This window comes from Manihot esculenta, chromosome 2, assembly GCF_001659605.2.
Source record: "Manihot esculenta cultivar AM560-2 chromosome 2, M.esculenta_v8, whole genome shotgun sequence".
Taxonomy (NCBI): Eukaryota; Viridiplantae; Streptophyta; class Magnoliopsida; order Malpighiales; family Euphorbiaceae; genus Manihot; species Manihot esculenta.
Window position 1 is genome coordinate 4138232 of NC_035162.2, and position 24426 is coordinate 4162657.

At 30.1% G+C, this 24426-nt stretch overlaps 3 protein-coding genes and 1 pseudogene across 3 annotated transcripts; 1 reads left to right on the forward strand and 3 right to left on the reverse strand.

Annotated features, from left to right (window-relative positions):
• Nucleotides 1-4984: 4984 nt before the first annotated feature.
• Nucleotides 4985-5632, reverse strand: LOC110603258 (RING-H2 finger protein ATL46). The gene has a single exon (XM_021740962.2). The coding sequence runs from the start codon at nt 5630-5632 to the stop codon at nt 4985-4987; it is 648 nt and encodes a 215-aa protein (XP_021596654.2).
• A 2310-nt stretch (nt 5633-7942) lies between these two features.
• On the reverse strand, nt 7943-8905 carry LOC110603271. The gene has a single exon (XM_021740972.2). It carries the CDS (start codon nt 8759-8761, stop codon nt 8003-8005), a length of 759 nt encoding a protein of 252 aa, XP_021596664.2. The 5' UTR covers nt 8762-8905; the 3' UTR covers nt 7943-8002.
• Nucleotides 8906-9745: 840 nt separating this feature from the next.
• Nucleotides 9746-11658, reverse strand: LOC110605777 (annotated as a pseudogene).
• Nucleotides 11659-15990: 4332 nt separating this feature from the next.
• LOC110603286 (alpha-1,4 glucan phosphorylase L isozyme, chloroplastic/amyloplastic) lies at nt 15991-23159 on the forward strand. Its single transcript, XM_043953997.1, has 15 exons — nt 15991-16246; nt 17056-17261; nt 17351-17452; nt 17889-18065; nt 18146-18421; nt 18750-19021; nt 19607-19724; nt 19809-20195; nt 20298-20450; nt 21129-21257; nt 21537-21773; nt 21987-22063; nt 22166-22352; nt 22534-22731; nt 22845-23159. The coding sequence occupies exons 1-15, from the start codon at nt 16036-16038 to the stop codon at nt 22959-22961; spliced, it is 2847 nt and encodes a 948-aa protein (XP_043809932.1). The 5' UTR covers nt 15991-16035; the 3' UTR covers nt 22962-23159.
• Nucleotides 23160-24426: the final 1267 nt, after the last annotated feature.

Sequence of the window (24426 nt, forward strand, 5' to 3'; positions counted from 1 at the left end):
AATATTATTTTTTACAAATATATGAACAAGCCTACCTTCTTGTAATTACTAATAAAGCAAAAGGGCAAAAGAAAAAAAAATTACAGTTGGCTCATATCTAGAATTAATTTAAAGCTTGATTTATAAATTTGTATGAAATATTTTAATTTTTTTTAATTAATTTTAGACAATTGAAGAAATTAAGAGAGATAAATAGTATTTAGGAATTTGGATAGTGGAGAATTGATTACTTAATTCAAAGAAAAGTTTAGCCTCAATTGATTAAATGATTAAAAAAATATTTATACGTTAAATAAAAGTTTGAGTTTTCATATTTATTTTAATTTTTTATTAAAAATAAATAAATAAAAAGGGTCAGAATCAGTTAGTGAACTAATTTCATATTACAATGAATGATTAAGACTTCACAATTTTTTTTTTTAAATTATCATATTAATGGCATGATAGTTGATGTATGAAATTAAAATACTTAAATACTGAATTCTGTACAGATTAGTGGCCAGCAAATTGTTGAAAATGCTGTTTTGGCACTGTACTATTGGTTTGGCACCGACAAAAACCAAAGGAGAAAAATTGAAAACGCAGTCAAAATCGTCTAATGCAAGTTGGTTGAGTCGAGCCAGGCTTATTACATCTTATTGTATAACAGCTAATAAAACAAAATAGCTAAATTCAGAATTTCATTTTATTAATAATTTTAGTATTCATATTTTAAATTTAAAAATTTTCTTTCAAAAATTTATTTAAATCTCACTCCTTAATTGATAAAAAAAAAAATTCACTCCTTGGAAAAAAAATATATGGTCTATTTTTTTAAAAATATTAAAGGTGGTAATAGTATTAACCATCCAAAGATAATAAGCATCTTATAAAATCTGGGTTTTTAGAAAGAACTGTTAGAAAATTAAAAAATTCTGTTAATGTTCTTAATCATGGGTTTTTAGACAACTGTTAGAAAAAACTTCTTGTCTTGAAATTTTTTTAATTTTTTAAGGAGTTAATTATTAATTAAATTGAATTTAATATAATATGCTTATAGTATCATCACATTATAGAAACAAAAGCTTTAATAAATATAATATAAATAAATTTAGAATAAGTTTAAACTAATCTGTGTAGATGCAAAAAATATGAATTTATCAAAAAAAATAATCAAAAGGGTATTTAAATTAGGGGGAAAAAGGGAAAAAAAAAAAAAAAAAGTTGACATCAGGACAAATCAATCACTTGGATAACTGTATGGCAAGTACAACAGCAAACATTCTGTGTCTCAACTTGTTACATCCTCTTTGTTTGTCTAAATCTCAACTTGTTAAGCATATACACATAAAGTCTTGCAGCTTATTTTCTTTTCTTCTTAATTTTTACAAATCAAATATTTAAAACAATTTTGAGTTATTCATTTGATATTAATTAAGTAATGCAGAAATTTATGTTTTTAATTAGATATTCATTGAGTTTTAGGTTGACTCTATCCACTGTATGATTTGATAATATATATTTAGAAATTCACTTAATGGTTTTTGTTTAGAAAATTCCTTGAGAAGCACATATTTTTGTTAGGATTAAATTGACTATGAAGAGTCATTTGACTTGAATAATTCAACTAAGTGATGATGAAATAAATATTATCATATTAAAGGAGAATGTCAAACGATGCATCTTCTTGCCTAACCATTATGTCAGAAGACTATGTTTTCAAACGGTCAACAGCTATGTTTGGTTTAAACCCAAACATCTTCGTCTCTAACATGTAATTATTAATAGCCATCTTTGTTTTTTTTTTTTTAAAATACTACAAGACAAACATACTTCCATCTGTGTATGATTGCATATTGTTGTATGTCGAATATATTATATATATGTATTTGGTTTTTTCTTTTAGAGAAAAAGAAAGGTTGAAACGTTCACAGTTTTAAGTCGGCGGTTAATATAATATCATTAAATTTTTAGAATATTTTAATTTCCATTCAAACTTAAAAAGTCCGTGTGCTACAATCTCACTTGCTTTAGCATTACTATGATGTAATGTACAAGTACCACATAATTATTAATAATTTTAAAATATTTATTTAATTATATATTAATTGAATCGGATATACGATAAATAGATTGTTTATTGTTGGCTTGCACCGTCTGGTTCAATTCCTTTCGCTATCGTCCTATTATTTATGATGCAAACATTGCATTTCATGGAATTGTTCTAACGGTTAAAGTTTTTGTAAGGACTCTAAAACTAATTAAGATCTACGCAACTGCATTTCGCATATATGTCAGTCGATAGAGTTATTATAATAAATTTTAAATCAAGATTTTATCTTATAGTCCATTCATAAAAACAACAAACATCCCTTACCTCTTTAGTTTGCGTGGTTTTACATAGCGCTAAATCACTTCTCACATATAAAAACGACAAGCAAAAATCGCTTTAGCGAAATCAGTCTCACTCTAAAATTAGTTATCGGATTAAAATCCATCAAAACTGTTCATGTAAACCCATTTTGAAACGGTCACTAATCATAGAATCACAAAAAAATACACGCTAAGATAAGAATAACTCATTTTTTATGTATGATTTAAAAGAGTTAATTTAAATTATTTAATTATTTTTATTATTAATAATAATTTATATATTTATGCAATATGAGATTGTTATATTTTTTTCCAATTAATTTTATGATGTTTTTTTGCGGTCATGCCGTATTAAATCAAATATAAGATTAGATACTCAGTTATTGGATTTATTAGTGTTGGAATGGTTACATCTTATTTCACAAATAATTTTTTTTTATTTAATAAAAATTATTAAATAATTTAAATTAACCATTTTATATCAATCAGAAAATATAAATTAAAAAATTATTTAGATTAAGTTTCACTGGACTGTTACATTTATCACATAAATTGCAAGGATATTTTGTAAATAGGTGTATCCGCTGTCGGCCCATGAACCATCTCCGCTCAATCCAAGTAAAGAAAGCTCGTTACAAGCCCTCACAATGATGTGATAGTTAATTAGTAATGGTTATCTGGGAGGCAATCTTCTGATTGAAGCCTTTTAACGAACAAATTGACCCGTCAAGGTCTAGCCAAATTTTTTTTTTAGTGCCGTTATAAAATTTTGAATCGAATCAAATGACATTATATTAAATTGAAATTAAAAAAAATTAATAATATAAAAATTAAACAGTATTGAATTAAATTTATTTAATTATTTAATTTTAATTTTTTATTTAAAATCATGTTAAAATAAAAAAGAAACGGATCAAATTAAAATTTTATGGAAAACTGATTTTATATATATATATTTTTTAAAATAAGATATATTGATATTATAATTATAGTATATAATTTTAATAAATATTTTATATATTATATAATTTCAATAAAATTATATTTATATATACTATCTCAATATAAATAAAATTATAATAATAAAATATAAATTATTAAAATAATTATATATATATACACTTGTAATTATTATTAGTTATATATAATAATAATAATAATAATAATAATATAAATTATTATATTTTAATTAGTAATTTATTATTAAAATTCTTTTAAAAATTAAAAAAAAAATTTAAAATTTTTTATATTTATTCGAATATATTTATCGTGTTAATAATTTAAATTAATTAATTCAATTGATTAATTATAATTTATTTTATTTAAATAGGCGGTATGTATACTATATTTATAAAATTTATTTTAATAAAATATAAATTATTAAAATCAATTATATATATATTTAGTGGTTATTATTACTCCAAAAAATAAATATATATAATTGTTAACAAAACTATATATATTAACAAAATATAATTTGAGAAGATCAGAAATAATTCGATGGCTCTCTCTGACTATATAGAAGGTGGTCATGATCTAGCCACAACTGAAGTGTACGCTCTCCAGCAAAGTCTTTTTCATATTAAGGACAACTTTTTGACACGTGGGATGTATGTTTACGGATAATCATTCTTTATTTTATATTTTAAATTTCAATTGTTTTTATAATTTTTACTTTGGATTTTTTTAAATAGTAAATATATTCTAGCTTGTAGGACCAATATTTCAATTCTTTAGATTAGATGTTCGGAAAATAAGAGTGCTCATTCTTTAACGAGAGCCTTTATTTTTTATTATCATTACTAACTCTGGATTGATAGTCCAGTTTGTCTTTTAAATTATTATTTCTCGAGATAATAATATCTATTTTTCTCAATTTAAAAAAATTAAATTAAATTAAATTAATTATAATTATTTTCTTTTAAATATATTATTTTAGGCTAAACGATATGATTTTAATATAATAAATAAATAAAATTAAACAAATTTGTAATATATCGGACGAATGATAAATACTCCTCTCGTTAAAATTTTTTTACTGGAAAAGAATACAACAAAGTATTTGGAAATTCTATTGAAATTTTTTTATTTTTATTTTTTTCTTTAAAAATTTGAAAATTGTAATAGTAGAAGAATATTCTTTTTATTTAATGTTTTGATACATTTTAAATAAAAATATCATATAATATTGTAGATATTTAATACTATTATGAGATTATGAGATTAAAATGTGAGACTGGAGATATTATATATAACAGTTAATTCATTTAGTTATAATTTGATTTTGAATTAAAATTTATGCTAAATTAATATATATTTTTAATAAATGTATATTTATAAGACAATATAACTCAATGCACTCCGAGACTTAGTCTGATTTTAAGGTTCGACTCCCCCAACTCCTATTTCAAAAAAAAAAAAAAGATAATATAACTCAATGACAATTAACTTTCAGGATATAAGAGTTATCATAAGCCAATTCTTACGTATGGGTGGCTCCTTTTGTAACAATCCATTAACACTTTTATAAAACTACCCACGCATAAATCTAAAAAACAATTTAATAAATCATGACATAAACACTACTCGATGACTACCCAAGGACAGATGTTTATTCTAAATAATTGACTAACTAATTAAGTTCTGATCCTGGGACAAGGAGTTGTGGCAAGTCCTCGCAGAGCTGAGTGGTGGGCATCTGATAGCGGCAAAGCGGACAAAGGTGGCTGGACATAAGCCATTCAACAATGCAATGCTGGTGATAAAGGTGGGAACATGGCATCTGAATCAGATCATCTCCATCCTCAAATTCTTTCAAGCAAACAGTACAGATCCCAGGATCCTGGACCCCAACATGAAAAACAATTCTTGCTAACCCATCAATGGATGATTTTGACGCAGGAATTGGCTGGCGCAGACCAGCATCCCCATCTTCATATTCTTCAGAGAAAGTTCTTGAAATTCGTGTAGGTATTACAATTGTTGCGGTGTCAGTGCCACGACTTGTTTCAAGCCTATGCTGAACTTCAAAATCAACTTGTCTCCCAATACGCTCATGGTTGTCTTCTGAGACTCCCATGGCGGTCAAGGTCTCGCATAGAAGCTCGCATATCGATTCTTCATAATCACAGGCAGCTACCTCAATGCATCTTTCGTCTATAAGAAAGGTCTCCTCCGAAACAACGATTGGATCGTCAAAATCAGACAATAAAACATATTGCTCATAAATATCAGTGAGGAAGAAACTGAGCTTAATCGTTGGTGCAGGGAGCTGGTCCATGGCGAATAACTGAATTGAATATGTCGAGCTGAGGTTGATTTTCCAGATATATGACTATAGGCATATATATAAGAATTTGCATAGTCCTACTCCGTTTAGAATTAGGATATTGACGATAGTTGGGGGACCGGTCGGTCAGACTGATTCGGTTTAACACCCTGTTTGATTTCAATTTTTTTAAATCGAACCCATATCATCTAATTGAACAAAAATATATAGATCCTTTTGACAGAAATAAAATTTGATCTTGATACCTCTTGTAACTCAAGAATTACCTTTGCCATTTGTGTCAGGCTTTTTATGATTTATTAGTTTTCTAAATTATACTTATATCTTAATGAAATTATATTAAAATAAAATAATAAATAAATAACTATTATAAAGAAAAAAACTATAATTTCAATAATTAATATTTTAAATATTTTTAATTAATTAAATTAGCTGTTAAATTATTTTATCTTATATTTTTTATAGAGTTAAAAAATGTGTAAATTTGTATCTTTATTGTTTTATATTAATGTAATAATATTATTTATTTATTTATATTATAGAACTTTAATATTAGTTTTTCTCTTTTACATATAATTGAATGTTATTATTTTAAATTATTTAAATCTTAAAATTTAAGCATATTTATTCTAATATTTTTATTAATAAAAAATTAATTATAATAAAAATATTATTATTAATTTTATATTATTTATTGAATAATATACCTGTTAAACCCAATTCAATTATGCTTTCAAAAAAAAAAACCCAATTCAATTATTATTAAATTTTAAATCATTTAATTATCTACTCTCGTCGGTTTATTGACAATGCAGAACCTTTTTTTAAAAAAAAAATATTAACAAGCTTTAAAGTCCGGCTGATATTGAAGGTATTATTTTTTTAATTGTTACATTAATATAATTAATAAATAAAAGATTTACAGTGAAATTATAGTTAAATTTAATTTATAATAAATATTATATTATTTAAATTCATATAACTAAAAGTAAATAAAAAAAAACTCAATTAACAGTTAAATAAAAATTCAAAAGGATTTGAAAGGTTAAACTAATTAAAATAAAAAAAAAACATACGAAAAAATTCCAACTCATATAATATAAATTAAAATAAAAGGAGAATTTAAATTCAAAAATTTATCAAATCATGACTGATTTCATTAACAGAGTTAAAATTCATTAGTAATAATAATGATGAATTTTAAAAAATACACGATCCGCTAATGAAAATGTTGGATTTTAAAAAATACATTACCCGCTAACAAAAACGTGTTCTACTAGTAATTTTATTAATGACTATTTTACTTTGTAACAAATAGTAATATTCATTACACATCCATTAATGATATATTAACAGATGTATGATCCGTTAAAAATCTATTATTGTCATTAACGAACTAATATCCATTAGTGATTAACTGAATTAAATTATATCACAAATCATCAAATTCTTAAATTTTGTTTTTACAGATTTTAAAATTTTCAATTTCGCGGAAGTCGCATTGAAGAAATGTAGCTTTCACCACTATCACCGTGTACTGCTACACCATCCTCAGCTGCACTATTAGTGGGCCATTCCCATCAATAACACCATTCACCATCAAACTTGGTTAGTTGATTTTTTAGTTGATTTTTTACATTATATCATGTTAAGGTAATTATCAAATTCTTAATTCTTAATTTTTCAATCTCGCTGAAGTCATATTAAAGGAGTGTAGCTTTCACTACGATCACTGTCCACGGCTATACCATCGTTAAGTACGTCATTCTCATCATCTCAGTCGACAGGTGAGCCATTCCCTGCAGTCGCACCTTTCACCGTGAACCGTCGTTCAAATTTAGTTATTATAATAACTAAAGATTTTTAGTTTGTAAATTCAATTAATTATTAATTTTAAAAAATTCTATTAATTAAAAAAAACATTGATAAATACCATGATATCACACGTGTCTTACTTAAATTAGCTTTAATCTCTTTAATCTTAGCATTTTTTATCAAAAATAAAATTTCATTAAATGGATGAAGCCATTACAATAGATTCATCAACATGGGTCTCTTTTAGTATATATAATATATAATACTTCATAACGGTTAAAATGATTAAAAAAATTAAATAATAAAAGAATTCTTAATTTATATATACAACATTTAAGTTTCTTGTGAATAAAAAATTTCAAGAATAATTAAAATATATTATATATATTTAAAATTATATTGATTACTTATGCGTGTATGCCTTTATATGTACCAATCCATTAATATTATTTTAAAACTACTTGCACATAAATCTAAGAAAAAACTTGATAAATCATGACATAGAATAGTGCTACCCAAGTACAGTTGTTTATTCTAAACAATTGACTAATTAATTACGTTCTGATCCTGGGGCAACGAATTGTGGCAATGCTCGCTGAGCTGAGTGGTGGGCATCTGATAGCGGCAAAGCGGACAAAGGTGGCTGGTCATAAGCCATTCAACAATGCAATGCTGGTGATAAAGGTGGGAACATGGCATCTGAATCAGATCATCTCCATCCTCAAATTCTTCCAAGCAAACAATACAGTTCTCAGGATCCTGGACCCCAACAGCAAACACAATTCTTGTTAGGTCATCAATGGATGATTCTGACGCAGGAATTGGCTGGCGCGTATCAGCATCCTCATCTACATATTCTTCAGAGTAGAGGCTTGCCATTTCTATAGATAGTAAAATGGTTGTGGTGGTCGTGCGACGTGCTTCAAGCATACGCTTAACATCAGAATCAACTCGTCTCCAAACACTCTCATGGTCGTCTTCTGAGACTCCCATGGTGGTCAAGGTCTCGCATACAAGCTTTCTTGTCGATTCTCCATAATCACAGCCAGCTATCTCAATGAATCTTTCGTCTACAATAAAGGTCTCCTCCGAAACATAGAGTGGATCATCAGAATCAGCCAATAAAACATATTGCTCATAAATATTAGTGAGGAAGAAATTCAACATAATCGTTGGTTGGTTCTCCATGACGAATAATTGAATCGAATATGTAGAGCTGAGGTTGATTTTCCAGATATATGAGTTTATGTGTATATATAAGAATTTGCATAATCCTACTTCATTTAGAATTAGGATATTCACCATAGTTGTGGGACCGGTCGGTCAGACCGATTCCGCGATTAGCTCTGATTTATATATGCACTATGAATAAAAAAGTTCAAGAATAATTAATAAAATTTATATCTAATAAATAAAATAAAAAGGACCTCTTTAGTCCGAAAAATTTAATTAATTATTATATTTTTTAATTAATAGGATGAAAATTGATAAATAAGGATACTGTCAAAATAAATATATTTATTTTAAATTTTATTTTATTAATTAAATAAAACTTTAGGGGTAGTTTATCATTAAATTTTTAAGATTAAATTTTAAAACAAATTAAAAAATTTGACTCTATTGTGTAAGATATTTTTAACTATAAATTTTAATTAATTAGCGGAAATATATGGAGTTTTTAGACAATGTAATTATGATATTGTTGATTATCTATCGTTTGCAATTAATTAAAATTAAATATTATATTTAAATTGAAACAAATGTTTTTCCTACATTGTTTAATAATTTAGTTTAACATAATATTAAACTTATAATTAAAATTAATTTCCTGTCTCAACAATCAATGTATCGCTTGCCTGAGTTGATGAGGTTTTTCAATTGCCGATTTCTTTTTGTTTGGATCTGTTGAATAAATGGCACAAGGCAAGATCTGCTTTAAGTTCAATTATTTTGGCTAGTGCACATCACATATCGTTGTAACATGTCCTTGCCTCTCTTACAACAGAAATTACAGCAACAAAATTTGTTTTGAAATATGCAAGCAACAGGCTGGTGAACCTTGGCTGAACTAATCCAGCACAATTTTTGTGTAAAATATAAAACAAAATTTTCATTCCAACTGCGTCTCAAGACCTGGAAGCCAAGCTGCGGAAAGTGATTCCCTGAGATTTCTAGAACATCAATGTGGGAAGATCGTCTGATCATTTCCCGACATCACTGTTGTTATAAATACAGATGAAATAAAGCATGACAATTATATAAGATAACCAGAAATATTAAAACAAACAATGAAAGTAACAAGAGTTCTCATCATTTACTGAATGCCAAAAATTTGTTAGCGAATTGTTGATTGCAAATCCCAAATAAATGCAGAAGAGGCTTACAGTCAGTTAGTTGCCCGCCAGAAATACAGGCCACCGCCTACACATCCTACCTGGATGATTTATTGATCTACACCTACAACTGAAAATTGGAAAAACAATGTGGCATGATTCTACTACAAATCCACAAATTTGAGAGATTTTGAGAATGCAAACCCAAGAAATGGTCCTCCTAAGTAACTATTTTCACAGCATTCTCTTCTTCATCACATCAACCCTTGACTCCATCTTCACAGGCATTGGGGCAGAAAAAACTGAACTCCCATCTTTATCCTGGCGAAACCTACGAATTTCATAATCATTGCTCCTTCTTACATTCCTTGTAGGATTCCTCTCACCATTGCTGCTCTGTGTAGATGCTGCATTCTCTTCGTCAACAACAACATCATTCTCTGTACTTTTAGAGATTCCATTTCTCTCTTCAATTTCACTGTGATCCATAGTCTCTCCATGATCACCACTAGAATCACTCCCTTCACAGAAACTACCGTCTCCAATTAAAACAGACTCATGGTCGTTGCTGAAAGTCCTATACACATTTCCATTCTCAGCAAAGATTACACTTTTCTTCACTCTTGGTTTACCAACATTGTTTTTCATCAAACCACCATATCTAATTTTGGAACCGCCATTTTTTCCATTAGGGAAAAACTTCGGGTTTTCATACTCATCTTCCTCATCATTAATGAATTGATGAAACCCTTCAAGCTCCACATCTTCCTCATCATTATCACAAACTCTAGAAAACCCACGAATCTTTTCAATTCTGTCACTCAACCTCTCCACTATTTCCTTATGATACCCACTTAAATCTCCATGTCCAACACTGGCATTTGAAGCCCCAGATTTGTTGTTGTTCATAACAAACCTCACATTTTTTGCAGGTTTATATGAACATCCATGCTTTTTAGCTGCAAGCCCATCAATGAACTCCAAAAATCATAGTATCTCTCTGCTAATTGACCCTTTTCCATCTCTGATCAAAGGATCTCCGCCCTGCAAACAGAAGTCACTTAAGAATCGAAAGAATTCAAAATTTATAAAATTGGAAAGAAAAAAAAAAAAAAAGGAGAACGACCTGTAAACGATATACCTGAATGGAGCCAAGTTTGAACAAGAAGTCCATGGCTTTGTAGGAAACAACATCACAGTTGAAATGGGTTTTATTCGAGATGGAGGATTTGAGAGAGTTGAAGTTGGATTTAATAAAAGCAAGATCCTGGAGCTGACCTAGGGTTCTTGATCTGCGAACAAGAAAAGCACGGAAATGGATTTGAATAACGCGAGCTGCTGCCTCTCTAAGAGAATATAATGGATGGCAATGACGATTTGAACCAGAAGAAGTATAAAAACGGGGAAGGGAGGATTCGAGAGTGTTGATTCGTTGAAGAAGAGAAGAGATAACAGACTGAGTTTGTTGGTCATCACCCAGCTGTTGAGAATGATGATTTTGTGCCTGAAATCGTAGGTTTTGGAAATGAAGTTTCTGGGCCTTAAATTTGTAGCGGAAGGTAGGGTAAAGATTGGGTTGCTGCTGCTGAAGGAGAGATCCAAGGGCTTGGAGAAGCGGGTCAATTGATAATTGCTGTTGTGGTGGTGCAGAAGGGTAGTGAGGTTGGATACAGCAATGGTTGTAATGGCAGCTGCAACAGCAATTTGTAGTGGCAGTGATGGAAGGGCTTTGGCAGTGAAGTTGGTGGAGGATTTGAGGATGGTGAGAAGCCATTGTTTGCTAGTGAAGGATGAGGAAGCGGAGAACAGAGTGACCGAGGGTTTTAGGATGATCCTGATTTGAATTTAGTTTGCGAGCAATTTTAATAATCTCCATCTACATTTCAATTTGATTCATATTGTTAAAGAAAAAAAGAAATACAAAAATATTATTGGGTGGTAACATTATTAATATGTTGTAAAATTTTACAACAAAATAATTTATTTTTTATTATTTAATTTTAATTTAAAATAAAATAAATTCTTTCATACAAGAAAACTCCTCCTCTAAATATTTATTTTCGTTAACGAGATAAACGATTTTAAATAAATTAATAAACACAAAAAAAACTAGACATAAATGTAATTCCTATTTTTGAAAACGTTTATCCTAATTAATTGTAAGATTTATTTTGTAAAATTTAAAGATTTTAAGTGATATATTAAAGATTTAAGATATAAATATTTTATTTAAATGTTATTATTATGTATCTAGATAAAGAAAGAAATATTCTTATATGTGCAATTTACATTTTTAATATTTTTTTTATGTACTTCATAGTTCTAAATGCCTTATTGAAATTTGTTTTTATATTAATTTTTAAAATTAATTAGTTTAACTGTGATAAAGGTTTAATATATATATATATTAATTTATAGAAATATTATTATTATAATATTAATTAATTAGTTGAGAGCAGCTGCAATCAGGACGCTGCTGATATTAATCATCCAAAGTGAGTTTAGTCAAAGCATGAATCAGGACTTTGAGTCGGAATGTGACTCAAAAACAAAAAACCGTTTGAATAGAGCCATCGTACATCATACACCTGAAGAAACAAAAACTAAGTGTAGCCTATTTGATTATATGTAATATTAAATATATTATATGTAATATTAAATATATTATAAATATTTATTAAAAATAAATTTATATTATATAAAATATCACAAATAAATAATATATATTAAAATATTTCATTTAATACTTATACTCAATATTACAAATTATGCATATATTTTTTATATTTAAAAAATTTTAGTTTTTATTAATAATATTATAAATAAAATGAAATACTATAATTGTAAAGTTTAATTTCTTTCATATTTTAATTTTTTATTAATAATTTATAATATTATATAAAAGTGAAATATGAAATAAATAACAGAATGTATTGTAATAAAAATATACATTTAAAAATGATTTTATTAGTTAAATAGAATTTTATAACACCATTCACTTTTTTAAAATCGATTTAATTCGCTTATTTATAATGGTAGCAAATTAAAAAAATTTAATTTTTATTATTTAAATTTAAAATATTAAATATAAATATAAATATAAATTATTATAAATATTTGAATTTTTTTCAATAATCAAAAAATAAAAGAAATGGTCACACCAGTAAGAGGTAGGCAGTGTGAACTCACTCTTTGAGGAGGGGGAAGAATACGTGGCATCTACTGTCTTGATGCATTGGCATAGCGAGCTGGTGGCCAGGGCCTTTCAAATTTTGTAGGGGTATTTAAATAATTTTATGTAAAACAGAAAAAATTACTATTAAATCTATGAATATTTAGAAAATTTATTAATTAATTTTTACTTTAAAATTATTCGATTAAATTATTTTCTAATTAAAATTTTAAATCTCTTATTAATAAATTTTTAACGAATTTTAATATTTATATTATTTAATTTATATAAATTTAGTCATGTATACTATATTATTTAATCAATCCCGCTCTTTTTAGATTTAAAAAAAATTAATTTTTATCTTTAAAAATTAAATTTTAAATAGTAAATTTTTTCTTAAATTATTCATTTATCATTTAATTTAATTTTATACATTATTTTTATTATTAAAAAATTACAATTTTTTTATTTTATTTTATTGTTAATTTATTTATACAATTAAAATTATATTTAAACTATTTAAATTCAGAAAAATAAATTATAAATTTTTTTAAAAAAAGTATTAAATTATTTAATGAATTTTGGATACTATTTAAATTTTTAAAAATAAAATTTAAATTAACACCAGCTTAGATAATTTAAATTTAAAAAATTTTAAATACAAATTAAGTATTATTTTATAAATAATAGATTGGACTATTTAAATTTAGAGAAAATAAAATTAAAATATTTTTTGATGTGTAATGGTTTAGAATATATAAATTTAGAAAAAAATAATTTTAATAGTAAAAAATATATTAAATTATTATGTTGTTTGAATAATAATATTTTTTATAAGTTTGTACGTCATAATTATTATAAAAAAGCTTTTTCTATAATAAATATTATTAAAAATTATACTAATTATGGAATGAAAATAAAACACTAACTTCTTATTTAATATGAATATTATTTAAATGAATTTATGTAAAATCTAAAAAATTTAAAATTTTTTATTTTAAACAAGAAAAATGTAAGAAAAAATTAATTCAATTTGAATTTTTATAAAATTATTTGATTCTGAATAAAGGTAAATAATTAATTGATGATTTATATTTATAAATATTAATAATAAAATTATTATGAATATATTTTTAAATTTTTTTTAAATGAAATCGATTAATTATAAATTTAAAATATATTAAAATTGTAACATCCTCTGGGCCCACAACAGTAGATATTGTCCGCTTTGGGTTCGAGGGCCTTGGCCCAGCCTTCCCCTCACGGTTTTGTTCTTGGGTCTATCTTATTTATATTTTGAAAACATTTTGATTTATAGGGGTGTAATCGAGCCGAGCCGAGCCGAGTTTTGTAAAGCTCAAACTCGTTTATTAAAAAAGTTTGGAAGTTCGAGCTCGAGCTCGAGTTCGAGTTCGAGCTCGAGTTCGAGCTCGAGCTCGAGTTCGACTCGAGCTCTAATATTTGATTCGAGCTCGGTTCGAGAATTAAATATTATAATCGAGCTCGATTCGAGCTCGACTCGTGAAAGGCTCGTTCGATTATAACGAGCCTAATTCGAGCTCGAGCTCGAAAAGCTCGATTAAGAAACTCGTTAAAAAAGCTCGAGACCGAGCTCAAAATTAAAAAGTTTGGTTTGAGCTCAAGTTCAACCTCGAGCTCAAATTAATAATTACACTTTAATCAGTTTTTAATCATCATTAATTTAAATAATATAAAAAAAATTACGTAACACAATTTATAACTAAAATAACACAAATAAATATAAATTCAACAACATAATAAAATTAGATTACACACAAAGTTTAATATCAAATGAATAAAGTTGATTCCAACTTTCAATAGTTGAAATAAACTAATATAATTTAATTATCTTCATAATCATCTTCATGCTTGTTCAATTAGTTAACTTGAATTTCAACTTCAACATCCATATAACCTTAATTAATTATTATTAATATACTTTGATAATTATTATTGTCTTTTATATTATATACTTAATTATATACAAAAATTTTTTTATAATTATACTTTAATTTTAAAATGTATATAATTTTTACAACTCAATTTATCATGTAGTACTATAATTTTAAAGAATACTTATTATAATAATTAATATTAATTATTTGTGATTATACATTAATTTTATGAAATCTTATTATAATAATTATATACAAAAAATTTTTATAATTTAATTTTAAAAAATATTAATTATAATAATTAATCTTAATTATTTGTAATTTTCAATACTATAATTTTCAAGTATTTATAATAGTTTAAATTTTATAACTTTATAGTTATTTTTATTTTTTTAATAATATATGAACTTGTTCATAAATTTATTTAACGAATTGGTTCACCAATTTATTTAAACAATATTACTCACGAGCCTATTTAACGAGCCTGCTCGTGAGCCTTCTCAACGAGCCAGCTCGTGAGCCTAAAAATGAGCCAGCTCGCGAGCCTTCACGAGCCGAATACTATGGAGCTCAAATTCAGCTCGTTTAAGTGACGAGCCTCAAAATTGAGCTCGAGTTTGGCTCGTTTAAAAAACGAGCCGAACTCAGTCGAGTTTTTATCGAGTGGAGTCTCGAGTAGCTCAAGAATAGCTTGACTCATTTACAGCCCTATTGATTCATGGTGTACCGATTTAAATACAGAGAAGTATTTTTCTAAATTTTAATAATTAAAATGGATAACTATTGTAATTTAATGTTGCTTTCAAAAGAAAAAAAACTATTGTAATTTAATGTAATTGTACTATGTTATTAACGTTAAAAGAAAAAAAAAAATCTCTTATGCATTTATTTCATTCCATGTGTTTTATTTTCTTGGACGGGGAGAGAGAATTCGATCTCTGAGAGCTCAACGTCGCTGCTGTTTTTAACTATTAATAGAGATGGAAAACTGAGTCCATGAGAGATCACGAAGTTTTTGGCTCCCTTTTTTACGATTGAACGTTGAACCTGAGCAACCGTCTTTCCCCACACGCTATATAAATACTCTGATCACTCATCGCTCATCAATCATCACTCATCACTCATCACTCATCACTCACTCTGAGAGAGAGAGAGAGAATGACGACAACGACTTCACATTTCTCTGCTACTTCGCATTGTAGCTCTGTTTCGAAATTCGTCGACTTCGGTTCCGGAAGCGGTGGCAAGTGGAGATCGAATTTGTTATTGATTCGGACCTTGAGGTCCCGGTCTCTTACGAGGTCGTTTTCGGTTAAGAATGTGTCTGGCGAGCCGAAGACGAAACTCAAAAATCCGATCTCCGACGGAGGTTCGGTGTCTTCTTTGATTTTATTATCTGCTGTATTGCCTAATGTTATTCTCTAATTCTATTTGGGTTAGTGTGTTGTGGGTTTGAACGTTAATGAAGAGTTTGAGATCGTGTAAGAGTGGATGAAAGTGTGCGGGTGAGAGCTTCCGGTCTGAATGTCTTTTTGAACATTGTTTTTGTGGTATTTAAATGCGAAAGCAATAACTTAAACATCCATCATTTCTCTTCTAAAGTAGGAGATGTTGAGAAAATTATGCTTACTGGCTGTTGTCGATAGGATCACCTCTTACGTTATCTTCTCAGTATTGAAAAAGGATTGGGACCCACCATCTGTTGCATTAATATGCAAGATTGTCAAAATTCGTGCTATTTGATGATTTTAATTAGCCATCCCTTTCCAATCAAACTTGCTGTACGGTGCAAGAGCTCTCCGGTTCGATTTGGAAAATAGGGAATAATAGCTAATCTAACTGGCTACTTCATATGTCAAGCTACAAAATCATGCGTGATTGTGGTTTCCGGATCCTTTTTTGATGCTGACTCGGTAATGTATGACCAGTTGCTGGAAATGTAGCACCAAAAATTTAAGCTCTTCTGGGTTGTGTTTATGCAAGGTGGAGGGCTTTTCTTCTTCTAAATTAAGAACACAAGTAGCTCTAAGGACAGGAAGAAAAAAAATCTAACTCTTCCTCCTAGTTATGCAATAGTGAGGAAACACGAAAGATTGGAAGTGTTTTCCTTAACGCTTCCTTAATAGTATTGCAATATAGATATCTTTTATTCTCACTTGAATATTTTGGTATCTACAGATGCTTCATCTATCGCCTCAAGTATCAAATACCATGCAGAATTCACACCAGTATTTTCCCCAGAGAAATTTGAGCTTCCAAAGGCATTCGTTGCAACTGCACAAAGTGTTCGTGATGCTCTCATCATAAATTGGAATGCGACGTATGAGTGCTATGATAGATTGAATTTGAAGCAGGCGTACTATCTGTCAATGGAATTTTTGCAGGTTTATCATGACCTCCTGCTTGTGTTCCAGCAACTGATAATTCATTGTCTGAAAAGGATTATGTTAGTCATCATGATATTTTCTTGCAGGGTAGAGCACTTTTGAATGCAATTGGTAATTTAGAGCTGACTGGTGCATATGCAGAGGCATTGACCAAGCTAGGTCACGATTTGGAAAGTGTGGCACGTCATGTAAGTTTTCTTTAGCAGCATTCTTCAGTATACATTAGTTGTAATTTATTATTATTATTATTATTATTTTGTATTTTTGAGGGGTGGGGCGGGGTGTTCACTTTTGCATGGCAAAGTTCGTACAATTTGTTAATATATGTTGTATTGACTTAGGAGGGTTGATGCTCAAATGGTAGGCTAGGCTACGTAGCCTGTGAGGAAAGTTGCAGGTAGATGGGATATAGAATAAACCTTATAGGCTCAAGACCTAGTTTGGAACTCATAGTTCAAAATTAATTTTGATTTGGCAAGTTTTCCTTGCTATAATTAAATATCTGCTTTAAAAGCCTTCATAATTTGATATGGTATAGGCCAGCGGTTACAGGAAAAAAAAAGGGTTCTCTTTATGGTTCTACGGGTGTTTTTACTAGCTATTTCATTGGTCAAATGATAACAGGAGCCTGATGCTGCACTTGGAAATGGAGGTCTTGGGCGACTTGCCTCCTGCTTTTTGGACTCCATGGCAACATTAAATTACCCTGCATGGGGTTATGGATTAAGATACAAATATGGCTTGTTTAAACAGCGAATTGCAAAAGATGGTCAAGAGGAGGTTGCTGAAGATTGGCTTGAGGTTGCTTTCTGCTCATTATCTTTTGCTTCAGCTGATTCCTTTAAATATGCCTCCTGGTTAATCATGTTTTCTCCTTGTAGATGGGTAATCCCTGGGAAATTGTGAGAAATGACATATCATACCCTGTAAAATTTTACGGCAAGGTTGTTAGTGGATCTGACGGAAAAAAACACTGGATCGGAGGAGAAGATATAATCGCTGTGGCATATGATTTGCCAATACCGGGTTATAAAACTAAAAGCACGATTAACCTGCGACTTTGGTCGACTAAAGCTCCAGCAGAAGATTTGGACTTGTATGCTTTCAATGCTGGGAAGCACACTAAGGCATATGAGGCCCTAGCAAACGCTGAAAAGGTCTGAATTTCTTATTAATATTAATGCCCTCATAAAGAAATCGATTAATATGTGCACATTTTTTCTAATTGTCCAGTTCTTCCTTGCTGGGGATATGTCATTCTCTTATTCATGTTAATCTTTTAAGTTTATGGCTTCCACTTTTCAGAAATTTAATACCTTGTAATTGTGTTTTTCTTCTTTTTACGCATTTGTGTTGCTGCACTTCAACGTAGTAGCTTTCATCAAATGTTCTTTTTTGTTCTGCTTCTGCATCTGCCTGGCCTTTGCCGGGAAAAAAGTATATCAATTTATAGGATAATCATTGCAATGCTTTCCCTTAAATTAGATTTGCTATATTCTCTATCCTGGGGATGACTCATTGGAGGGCAAGATCCTACGTTTGAAGCAACAGTATACCCTATGTTCAGCTTCTCTCCAAGATATTATTGCGCGTTTTGAGAGAAGATCTGGATCAAAAATAAGGTGGCAAGAATTTCCTGATAAAGTTGCAGTGCAGATGAACGACACTCATCCCACTCTCTGCATTCCAGAGCTGATGAGAATTTTGATGGACCTGAAAGGCTTAAGCTGGAACGAGGCCTGGAACATTACTCAAAGGTATCCTTTGTTTTACTGCATTCGTTTTGCTATATCAATAAAACAACCATTCTACTATGTTGTTTGTTTTTGAATCTAAGCAGTATAAGATGATTATCTTTGGAAAATTTGAACATAATGAAGAGCCGGATTGTTGTGATGTGCGTGTGCTGTTAGGTTCTCAACTTCAGTGGAATGATAATTATGGACTTTTCACTTAATTGCTTGTCTATAAATCGGAATGAACTAGTTAATACGTGCAGTTTGAAATAACTGACAAGTTACTTTTTTGTTTATGGATTTATTTAATTCTTCTGTTCTTCTTTTTAATTTTCTGGTGTTGTTTGCCAGTGAATTTCCCAGAATGTCTAATCTCAGCTGTTCCTTTTGGCTTTGTTTGCTTGTGTTTTTGGGTTTCATAGTATCTGAAAAACAATGGGAAAAACAGGAAGTGAATATTTATTTATCTACCGTTAGTTCCTTGTCTAGCATTGGTTGTTTGCACTTGGCCTTTGTTGGTCTTCACTATCCTAACTTTTTTATTTGCAAATCTTAAATTTTGTATCGTGTAAGTTATGACCTCATTTGCTGTTGATTATGTACCAGAACTACGGCATACACGAACCATACTGTTCTTCCTGAAGCATTGGAGAAATGGAGTTTAGATCTTATGCAGAAACTGTTACCGCGGCATGTAGAGATCATAGAGATGATTGATGAAGAGGTAATACTGGATATTTTAAACAAAACCCTGTTTCTGTGGCGATATGCTCATCTTAATTCTAGTTTCCGTCACTCAATTTTGCAGCTGGTAAACTTCATTGTTTGTAAGTATGGAAAGGCAGATCCCAACATTTTTGAGAAAAAACTGAAGGAGATGAGAATATTAGAAAACGTAGATTTGCCTTCAACCTTTGCCGGTTTAACCCTTAAACCCAAGGAAAGCTCTGCTGCAGCTATCAGTGAAGCAAGCAAGCTGAACGTAAAAGATGAAGTGGATAGTGGAGATGAACCACAAAGCAAAGGTGAACCCAAGAGCAAAGGCACTCAGAAGAAGGAAGAGGTGATGGCTGAACCACCACCAAAGCTGGTCCGCATGGCTAATCTCTGTGTTGTAGGTGGTCATGCAGTAAATGGAGTTGCTGAGATACATAGTGAAATAGTGAAGGATGAAGTGTTTAATGCATTTTATGAGGTATTCTTGCTTTATTTTCTTGCAGGACAATGCTTTCTAAATGACTTGAGTGAAATAGTGGAAATGTTTATATGTCTGATCCCTATGCTCCCGTCCTGGCAGTTGTGGCCCAATAAGTTTCAAAATAAAACAAATGGGGTTACTCCAAGAAGATGGATCCGTTTCTGCAATCCAGACTTGAGTAAAATTATTACTGAGTGGACCGGATCTGAAGAATGGGTTCTAAATACTGAAAAGCTGGCCGAACTAAGAAAGGTAATCCACCATATATACATCTTTTATTTTTGAAATTTTTTCAATAGGTAGAACACTCTATGACTAGTTTCGAAGTTGTTCACACGGAACATCTTTTTATACCTTGTATCAATCTCAAGTCTAGTCTTCTAGGGACAATTGACACTTTTGGGATAAAACATGTAGGTCATGTCTTGATACTGTATTGGTCTCGAACAGAGGTAGCAAATGGATGAGTTTCAATGGGTGTGGGTTGTATTCTAAATGGCTATGGGTTAATCGCCCATGTCCATGTCTTGATAATATGTTGGTCTCGAGCATAAGTAGCAAATGGATGAGTTTCAGTGAAGAACAACGGAACCTTTTGCGGATCCATTAATAGATTCCTAGGATTAAGTTTCTTTAGAAAATTAGGAGCGTCAAAATGATTTAACTGTAAATGTTGTACTGACTTAGACTATTCTGGATTTGAAGTTCTGATTAGAAGCATAAGCTCACAAATAATTCCATCTTTTCAGTGGCTCGGTATCGTTTTCAAAGTAAAATGTGATATATTTGTTTGTGTGGGTTCTGGAAAGTAGTCTGGTTCCTAAACTAGCAGGCCACTTTGTTTGATAATTACTGTAAATATTTAATAGATTGGCTTGTTTACAATGTCACTGCATGTCATAATCAAAGTTATGCAATCTGTGGAAACAGTTTGCAGATAATGAGGATTTCCAAACCCAATGGAGGGCAGCAAAGAAAAGCAATAAGATGAAGGTTGCGTCATTACTCAAAGAAAAAACAGGCTATTCTGTCAGCGCGGACGCAATGTTCGATATCCAGGTAATTTTATTGATTTTGAAGTCTTCATACTCCTATGAATGTAAGTTTGTAAGTATCATATTTTTTAGCAAACAGATGAAAATACATAGAAACTTCTGATGAGAAGCAAAATTAATTATGTTGAGTTCTTTACCCACTTCAGAAAGTGGTAACGTTATGAGAATCTACGGAAGGATTAGACAATTATTTGGGGGGGGGGGGGGGTGAGTGTTTAGTTTCTTTGATTGCTTGTTCTTCGTTCGAATTGGCATTAACAGTTGATGAAGTTATTGTGTACAGGTGAAGCGTATTCATGAATATAAGCGACAACTGCTGAATATTCTTGGAATTGTGTATCGCTACAAGAAGATGAAAGAAATGAGTGCCGTAGAAAGGAAAGCAAAGTATGTTCCTAGAGTTTGTATATTTGGTGGAAAAGCCTTTGCTACTTATGCGCAAGCCAAAAGGATTGTGAAATTTATCACGGATGTGGGGGCTACAGTTAATCATGACCCTGAAATAGGTGATTTACTTAAGGTATAGCTCTAACACTTAATATTGATTGCTAATTATGAATGTTTGTACTCATTATATATGGATTTTTCTGTTATTATTTCATCTGAGTTAATCTTGGTATTCGATGTTTGTGCTCTTTAATTTTAGATGTACTTCGAATCCATCGCTTGCAATAAGTTTCATTCTATCACTAACAGGAGTATGCTATATTTGTTTTTCCTTATTAAAATTTAGGTTGTGTTTGTCCCGGATTACAATGTCAGTGTTGCTGAATTGCTTATTCCTGCAAGCGAGCTTTCACAGCATATCAGGTAATTCAATTTTATTCCACATGGTTTCCTGCCGACTTATATTTGGAACTATGCCTGAAAATAGCTTTGTGATAATGAGCACTATTTTTCCTTTTCTTGTAGTACTGCTGGGATGGAAGCCAGTGGAACGAGCAACATGAAGTTTGCTATGAATGGTTGCATCCTGATTGGAACCTTAGATGGTGCTAATGTCGAAATACGACAGGAGGTTGGAGAAGACAATTTTTTCCTCTTTGGTGCAAAAGCTCATGAAATTGCTGGTCTGAGGAAAGAAAGAGTTATGGGGAAGGTATGCTGAATGAACCAATTATTTTTCAGCTTTGTAATGATTTCTTGAGTAAATTTCTGGCATTAATCTTACAGCAAAATGCTATCGCAATGATCTCATTTAACAGTCCTCAATGTATAAAGTGATAATAAAATAGGTAGCAAGATTCTTAACATTTCAACCGTGCTAACCTCTAATACAGTTTGTTCCGGACCCACGATTCGAAGAAGTGAAAGATTTTGTTAGAACTGGTGTTTTTGGCTGCAAGTATGATGAAATGTTGGGATCATTAGAAGGAAATGAAGGATTTGGATGTGGTGATTATTTCCTCGTTGGCAAGGACTTCCCCAGCTATATAGAATGCCAAGAGAAAGTTGACGAGGCATATCAAGACCAAAGGGTGAGTTACATTTATTTGATGTGGCATATTTGTTCATCTCAATTTTCACTTTTATTTAAATAATTGGATAAAAAATCAATGTCATATTGGGTAACATCTGTAACTGGTGGCAGAGATGGACCAATATGTCAATCATGAATACAGCAGGTTCGTACAAGTTCAGCAGCGACAGGACGATCCATGAATATGCCAAGGATATTTGGAATATTAGACCTACCATATTGCCGTAGTCACCATTACTTGATTTGCAGCGTTGGTGGTGCCACTAGCTCATGCAAGGTTGATTTGCTCACACTCAGCAAGGTTGATTTGCCTTCCGGAATTAAATGTGACTTCAATAATATCGATGGTCTAAATAATTTTGTATGTGAAGTTCGACTTTGTAAGAAAAAAATTAATAATAATAAATAAAGTTCCAAATTTTCCTACTTGCTGTGTCGTATCTCAACCCCCTCGATCTATAAGAAACTAGCCATTATGCACTTGTTATGCTTGGAGCTTGACACTCTTCATTTCCATCCAGTCGCTTCCACTTGGAATTGGCAATGGGCTGTAACGAATTGGGCAAATATTACATAAAAATAATTTAATTTAGATGTGAAAAATATTTTGTGGATATATATATATATTTTTTATCATGCAAGACGTTGCATTGAAAGCCCAAACAGGGCAGAAAAATAAAAGATTTTTATCTTATTTATTTTTTAATAATTTTAGACTTGCATTTTGGGTTGCTGCTGCTGAAGGAGGGATCCAAGGGCTTGGAGAAGTGGGTCAACAGATAATTGCCGTTGCGTTGGTGCAGAAGGGTGGTGAGATTGGATACAACAATGGTGGTAATGGCAGCTGCAGCAGCAAGTTGAAGCGGCGGTGATGGAAGGATTTTGGGAGTGATGTCGATGAAAAGCCATAGTTTGCTAGTGAAGGATGAGGAAGCGGGGAACAGAGTGACCGAGGATTTTGGCTTTTGCGAGGGAAGTAGTGAAGTGAGAATTAGATTTTGCTTCATGCGATTTTAATTTTTAACGATAGCTTTATGCGATTGGATCAGCACAAATCCGGAGTAGGACCAGAACGACCTGCCGTTTTGCTAATAATCCATGTGCGCTGACTTGACTCAATTGACTTGTCTCTGATCATTTATGTACACGTTGCGCTGAAGTTTGCAACTTTGCATGTCGTCTAGGCCCATGGAACAAGTGGACGAGTGGTTCTCGACCGACGCCCAGAACCGGATTTCATTGGCCCAATTTAGGATGATCCTGATTTGAATTTAGTTTTCGAGCAATTTTAATAATCTCCATCTACATTTCAATTTTATTCATATTGTTGGTAAGAAAAGAAATGAAAATACAAAAATGTTATTGGGTGGTGCCATGATTAATGCGTTGTCTCTAACTCATTAAAGCATCTTAAACTTTAATTTCGTGAAATAGTTTCACCCTTTTATTTATTAGCTATTAACACTAAAGGAAATAGATAAAAAAAATTATTTAAATTGATTTAATATTTTCTTTAATAAAAATATTTTCATTAAATAATTTTTTTAAATTTCACAAATAATAAAAAATATGAAAAATATTTTCTCAACCATTCAATTTTTACTACTATTCTGCTTTGATGTGATAAGATAACAATATATTCATGCTATTCATAGATAATGGAAGCTATTAATACGTTCTGACCTAGATGATG

Bases quoted from the DNA above. Each gene is read 5' to 3' on its own strand.
- LOC110603258 (XM_021740962.2), bottom strand. From the start codon at position 5,632: ATGGACCAGCTCCCTGCACCAACGATTAAGCTCAGTTTCTTCCTCACT.
- LOC110603271 (XM_021740972.2), bottom strand. From the start codon at position 8,761: ATGGTGAATATCCTAATTCTAAATGAAGTAGGATTATGCAAATTCTTA.
- LOC110603286 (XM_043953997.1), top strand. From the start codon at position 16,036: ATGACGACAACGACTTCACATTTCTCTGCTACTTCGCATTGTAGCTCT. The intron at 19,725-19,808 runs GTAATACTGGAT...TCAATTTTGCAG, and splicing joins TAGAGATGATTGATGAAGAG to CTGGTAAACTTCATTGTTTG. The intron at 22,353-22,533 runs GTATGCTGAATG...CCTCTAATACAG, and splicing joins AAGAAAGAGTTATGGGGAAG to TTTGTTCCGGACCCACGATT.